Raw genomic sequence first — 6287 nt, 5'->3', positions numbered from 1 at the left:
GTGGTGGGGCGGGGGGGGCTCCCTGGCCTCAGTTCAGCTGTCAAACCCAGTGGTCACCTCGCCCTCCTCCTTCTTGCTCTATCTGCTGCCCTGGGCACACACCATGGAATTCACTAATTCCCTAGCTCTATAGTGCAGTGTCTTTCTCACCCCTCCCAACCCCCCCAGAAAGTCAGCTCCGAGCGGACAGGAAGCATCATTTCTTTCGCCCACTGCCCTGTCCTCCCGCCTAGGGCAGTGCATGGCCGGGGGTGGGGGCCTCAGTGAAGTGTGATGCGTGCCCCGCAGTGGGGGGCTGGGCCAGTGGCCAGAGCTCCGGACAGAGCGCATCTGGGGGTGTGCTTGTGTGCGTGTTAGTGGGGGGCTCCAAGGCGAGGCTCTGGCCCTGCCTCGAGGGCAACCCCCTTGACACCCTCATCACGCCTCCCTTCCCCTCCCCCCCCAAACTCCCCAAGGCGCTCAGGAAGCAGCTCCCCTCTCCGTCCAGTATCTTAAATAAACCATTTATTCAGGGAGAACAATGAAAGAAAGCAACCATGGTGTGGATTTTTCGTAAAAAAAACACACACACATACACAGAAGCACAGGCCGAAGGGGGCTTGGGTGGCTGCGGGAGCGGGTGTGAGCTCACCGTGCCCACACACACCCGCACACACGCACGCCCGTGCCCGGGGGCCGTGGGCTGCAATGAATGATTGAGTGTGTGCGCAGCTCTGCGCCCGCCCTGCTCCCCCCACCCCAAACCAACAGCACCCGTGTGGGACCCAAAGCAACAAAATCGAGGCCTTCTTCTCCCCCTCGCCCCGCCCCCAGCCCCCTCTCTGCGACCCCATCTCCTCCGGCGGCAGTTTGGCCACCGGTGGTCACAAAGAGCCCCAGTGCTCCCGTCAAGACATCTGGGGGAAGAGGGAAAAAAGCATCTTTTCAAATGTCAAGTGGATAAACAGTCAGGGCGCCAGATGTGGGGCCGGGAGCCTGCCCAGCGGCTCCCAGGCTGGCGCCCTCCCCAGCCCGGAGCCACCCAGAGGGCTGTCCCCGTGGGCACCGGGGGGCCGCTCCACCTCGGCGCCCCAACCCCCTGGCAGGCGGACCCCTCTGCAAAGCAGCCATTTGGGGGGACCTGGGCCCAGGTCCCTGCTGGCACATGAGGTGGCTGGAGAGGACGCACCCTTCCCCAATGGGCCGAGGGAGCAGGGAGGCCCGGGGACTGGCAGTCTTCTGGCAGGGTCCTTCGGAATGGGCGGCCCCCCACCCCCCAAAGAAAAAAAGTAACAGTCGCAGAAGAGGCAAGTTCAGGAGCGAGGTTCCACCCGAAAGGGCGGCGGGTCAGGCCACCGAGCCTGGCCCGTAGGCACATTTAATAGGATTCCCGTGGATGTCGCAAGTGGGTGGGACAAGTTACCCCCCCCACCCCGCTTCACTACCCTGGAGGCACAATCTTCGCGTGTTCCAGGCTTCCGGCTCCGGCTTCTTTCCAGCACCCCATGAGAAGGATTGTGCTCCCCCCCCCGCCCCCCACTTATAGCTGGGTCCCCTCCCATGAGCTCCCCCCACCAAGACAGGAGGTGGGTGGGAGCAGCGGGTGGGGGTGGCAGTGGGTACGGGTGGGGACCCAGCCGCCCAGCCCTCCACCCCCACCCCCACCCCGAGGGCCTTCGGGGCCCTATGTGGGGTCCGGCTGGAAGACGCCATCGCTGGTGGGGGTGGTGAAGAAGGAGGGGGGGTCCTCGGAGGCGGCGGACCCCTGACCCCCGCTGCCCCGCTCCCGGGAGCGCCGCTCCTCCAGCCTCAGGCTGCGCTCGAAGTCGAGCAGCTGGCCCAGGAAGTTGAAGTTGGGCGACACATTGGACTTCTTCCTCTTGACCAGGTCGTAGGCGTCGCCGAGGGACAGGTGGAGCTTCTGCATGAGGTAGGCCACGGTGACAGTGACAGAGCGGCTGACGCCGGCCAGGCAGTGCACGAGCACCCCGCAGTTCTGGGACAAGGCCTCATCTGGGTGGGGAGTGGGGGGCGGGGGACAGCCAACGGCCACCGTGAGGCCAGGGCCCGGGGGGGGGTGGGGGCGCGGACTGTCGCAGGGTCGGGCCCGGGTGTCCCGCGTGGAAGCTGCCACCTGCTCCCTCTGGGGAGGGCGACTCAGCATGTCCCCCCACTCCCACCCCCCGCACCCCCGTTGCTCTGCAGCCTGGGCTGGCCGGGGCAGGGCGGGACAGGGCAGGGCGCGCTCACCGATGAACGCAATGGCTTCTGGAAAGAACTGGGACAAGTTCTGGCTCCAGTGGTCCGAGATGGGGATTTGCTTGTAGTGAAAGTCGCCGTTCTTCTCAAAGAGGTTGGGGAGGTTGGGGGTGACATTGAGGATGTAGCGGATGCCCAGCTTGGCCAGACTCTCCAAGTTGGCCGAATCCCGGGCACTGCCCAGATACAGGTTGGGCAGGATCTGGACGGGGCAGGTGGGCAGCAGGCCCGCTGGCGGGGGGGTGCTGCCCTCCGAATCCAGACCACAGCTCATGGGGCCACGGTCACCCTCGGTCTCGGTGTCTGAGCAGTCGTGGCCGAGGCACAGGCTGCCCAGCCCCACCACGGGCACCGGGCCGGCCGCCAGGGCCGTGCTGGGCCCCCCGCGGGCGTTCAGGCTGGTCTCACACAGGTGAGGGCACTCGGCCTGGAATCGGCTGAAGCCACCTGTGGGGGGGTGGGGGGGAGGGAGAGGGGGAGGGTCCTGCTGACCTGGCCCTCTGCGCAGCCGAGCAGCTGAGCCGGAGCAGCCCCCACCCCGCTGCCAACCCTGGACACCTGGGAACGTTTGCAGGTGTCCCCAAAGCTCAGTAAGAAGTACCCGGACCCACAGCAGGTGCAGGGCCACCTTTCCGCCACACCGTGGGCCTCGGTCTTGGAGGGCAAGTGCCCGCTGCAGCCTCTGGGGGACGCTCGAAGCCGGCCAGGCAGACCCACCCCAACAGACCCGTGCGCCCCAGGAGCTGATCCCAGGCAGGCGTGCGGGCTCAATGGTGTTTAGGTGGACTGGTGGCCTCAAGGAGGACAGCCGCCATCAGTTAAAGAAGAGAAAGCACTCAGCTCTGTTTCATGGCGCTTTCTGTGTGGGCAACTTCTGATCCACAGATCAAAAGCAGAAGCATCCTGGGGACAGGGGCTGGGTAACAGCCATCTCAGGGCCTCTTCAGGGACGAAGTGGGACCTCAAAGAAGGTGACTTGGAAGAGAGTGTGACATTCCACCTGAACACCTACTATTTCTCCTGGCTGGGGGCTGGAAATCTAAGGCCTTCTATATTTATATATTCTGGTGCCTTTAGAAGGGCTCATGGTATGACAGTCCTCTGACTCCTTCACAGGCAAAGAGGCAGGGACAGCTGGCTGCACGGCCCTGGGCCTTGGTGGGAGTGGGGGTGGGTGGCTCGGCAAGGAGTCAACAGGCCTCTAGCACCCTGCCTCCTCTTCTCCCCTGCCCCCCAGCCCCAGCCCTGCCAGGGCACTGGGGTGGGAGCAGGCTGCAGTGGGGGAGGCAGGTCCCTGCCCCTTTGGGCTCCGGCCTTCACAGCATCTGCGGGATGGCATCTGGCTCTGTCTCCCTGTCATCCCTTTCTCAGCAGCTGGGAGGAGGCAGGGCGACTGCACCCACACTTTGTTCTTGAGATTCCGTGGAGCTGGGACGGGTGGGCCCAAATTCTCCCCATATTCCAGATCCAGATATCAGGGCTCCAGAAGGGAAAGGACTTGCCCAAGGTTATGCTCAGCACCCCTCTCCTGGCCCCTTGCCCCCCAGCACCTTCAGCTCCCCTTGAGCCCAGATGAGGTGGGACCTACCCAAGGTCAATATCACTTATGACCGCTCCACCCCCCCACCCCCCAGGGAGGGCAAGCTCCCCGCCGGCCGCCGCCGCGCACCTACCCTGGAGGTAGTAGGCCAGGTACCCCTCCTCCCGCAGCTTCTGCAGCAGCGTGCCCAGCACCGACTCGGCCTCCCACTCCTCCGTCTCGGCCTCGGCCTCCCCGCGCCGGCGCCGACCCCCGCCCTGGTCGTACAGGAGCACCGGGGAGGGCGGCGGCGGCTGCAGCGGCGGCCCGGGCAGCAGCGCGCGCACCGACAGGCTCCCCCTCCGCAGGCGGCGCAGCAGCAGCGCGGGCAGCGCCACGCTCAGCGCCCCGCCGATGCGCGCCGACTCGTACAGCTCGCGGCTGCGGCAGTCCAGGAGCAGCAGCCGGGGCCGCGGGGGCGACAGCTCCCGGCGCAGCCACAGGCACGAGCGGCCCAGGCCCTCCATGGGCGCGCGGTTCCTGCCACGTCGGGCCACGGGAGCTGCGGAGAGAGGACAAGTCCCCGGCGTGAGCCCGCGTCCTCCGCGCGCTCCGGGGGCGCTGTGCTAAGACGGGAAGCCAACCCCGTCTCCCGCGGGCCACCTCCTGCCACTGCCTGCGCCCCTTCTCCCGCCCTTCCACTGGGAGAGGCACCCCAAGCCTGACACCCGAGGCGGCCACCTCCCGGGAAGGGAAGCGTGAGGGCCCCCCTACCCCCGGAAAGGGCAGGTTGGCCGTCCAACGGCCCCTTCAAGGGCCATAGGTCCCTCCCCGGGCCCTCGTGGGGCACCCCCAGGCAACGGCCACCGCCCTTCACAGCCCCTGCCTGAGTGTCTCCCTCCGTCTGCCCGCTATCACCCCCCCTACCCCCCGCCCCAAGTTTGAGTTGGGCTCCACGCGCCTGGGGTCGTGGGGAGAGTTCAAGGCCGAGGTCTCCCCCATGGCCGGGCGGGCCCGGGCTCAGAGGTGGCGCCGAGGTGACCGACCTCGGCGGCCCCTCGCGGAGCGGACCCGGTCCCGGTCCCCTCCCCCGGGAGGAGAGAACAAAAGGAGAGAGACCTGGAGCGCGATCGTGCAGCCGGTGGCCGCGCGCGGACGTCCTGGCCACAGCGGGGCACGGGACGCCTTCCCCGGGCAGGGAGTCCCCAGATCCCACCGCCGGGAAGGGGGCGGAACGGCGGCAGCGGCGGCGGCGCACGTGGAAGAGAGCCCTGCTTCCTGGCACCCGGACCCAGCTTCCCTGCTGCAAGCCGCTTCCTTTGGACGTGGAGTTGCCTTTCCGAGGGGCGGGCCGGGGCGGGGCCTGGGGGCGGACAGGGGAGGGCCCGGGGGGCCGGCGAGCCAACGGGTTCCAGGGAAAGCAGTCGGGTGGGCCCCGCGAGTGGCGCGCTGAGCCGGGGCTTCCACCGAGGCGGGACGGGCCCCGGGCAGGGGCCAAGGGCAGGTCAGGGGCCCAGCAGGGGACCGACTGCAGCTCCTCAGGCCGGCGCCAGCCTGGGCCCCCCCCCCCCCCCGCCCCCTTCCTCCCCACCTCCGAGGCAGGGGGAGGGGGTGGGGACGAGAGCCCTGTGCCCCTGCCCCAGAGGCTGCCTCTAACTCAACTGGCTAGGTGACTCTTGGCCATTCTGTCGCCTGCCTGGACATCCTGGCTTCAGCCTGGTGGGCTGGCCCAGAAACCCACTGCCAGCTTCCTGCTCAGAGCTGTATCCCAGGCTGATTTCATGGGGACAGGCCTGGCCCAAGAACAGGGCACCCAGGAGCTCTGAGCTCCCAGCTCCAAACATTCCACCCTCTGCTCTTAGCACATTACTTGTCTCCCCCTGCCCTCCACTTTGTCACCCAGCATTCTCGCCCAGGCCAGGAGCCTAGGAGTCACCCCAGGCTCCTTGCTCTGCTTCCTCCCTTGAACTCCCCAGCTCCCATCAAATCAAGGGGTGGTGGTGGAAGTAGATTTTACTTAAAGTTTTCTCTTGGATTCCTCTGTACTCCCCCTCGTCCCTGCACTGCTCGAGGGCTGGAATGGACCAGCTCTCGCCCAGGTCACCGCTAGCCTGCCCCAGAATGCATCCATTTGTGGAGCCAAGCCCAGTGGCCTCCATGGTGCTCACATCACATCATAGGGTGATACACTTGGACTCACAGGGTCCTTGCTCATGTGGCGCTCAGCTTCCTGGGACAGATAAGCCATAGACAAGGACGCGGGGAGCTAGCAGAGGGATGGGATAAAGGCCAGGACAGCGGGACAGGTAGCATGATTGGGGCACCTTTCCAAAGCGGTGAGCTGGCTGTGTCCCTTCTTGGCTGAAAATCTACCAAAAGCAAAGAGTAGTGTTGGAGCAAAATGTGCAGCACAAAACACAAAGCTCAGGTGAGTTAACAAACAGGTTAAGACCCTGACAGACCAGCAGGGAACAAGAAGCTATTGCCTAAAGGGGGAAATGCAACTGGTTAAAAGGTATTTGGGGGAAAT

General features: G+C 66.0%; 1 protein-coding gene across 1 annotated transcript; it reads right to left on the bottom strand.

Moving 5' to 3' along the window:
- Window positions 1–491: 491 nt before the first annotated feature.
- On the bottom strand, window positions 492–4290 carry DUSP9 (dual specificity phosphatase 9). The gene is made up of 3 exons (XM_077144959.1): window positions 3912–4290; window positions 2230–2685; window positions 492–1992 (listed from the first exon to the last, which is right to left on the bottom strand). The coding sequence occupies exons 1-3, from the start codon at window positions 4282–4284 to the stop codon at window positions 1664–1666; spliced, it is 1158 nt and encodes a 385-aa protein (XP_077001074.1). The 5' UTR covers window positions 4285–4290; the 3' UTR covers window positions 492–1663.
- Window positions 4291–6287: the final 1997 nt, after the last annotated feature.

The sequence above is a fragment of the Tamandua tetradactyla genome, chromosome X (genome assembly GCF_023851605.1).
Source record: "Tamandua tetradactyla isolate mTamTet1 chromosome X, mTamTet1.pri, whole genome shotgun sequence".
Taxonomy (NCBI): domain Eukaryota; kingdom Metazoa; phylum Chordata; class Mammalia; order Pilosa; family Myrmecophagidae; genus Tamandua; species Tamandua tetradactyla.
The sequence above is the reverse complement of the archived record's forward strand: the minus strand, read 5'-3'. Positions and strand labels throughout refer to the sequence as shown.

Excerpts from the sequence above, each read along its gene's own strand:
- DUSP9 (XM_077144959.1), bottom strand. The coding sequence starts at position 4,284 with ATGGAGGGCCTGGGCCGCTCGTGCCTGTGGCTGCGCCGGGAGCTGTCG. Across the intron at positions 2,686-3,911 it reads CCTGGCCTACTACCTCCAGG|GTGGCTTCAGCCGATTCCAG; the intron begins GTAGGTGCGCGG and ends ACCCCCCCACAG. Across the intron at positions 1,993-2,229 it reads AGAAGCCATTGCGTTCATCG|ATGAGGCCTTGTCCCAGAAC; the intron begins GTGAGCGCGCCC and ends CTCCCCACCCAG.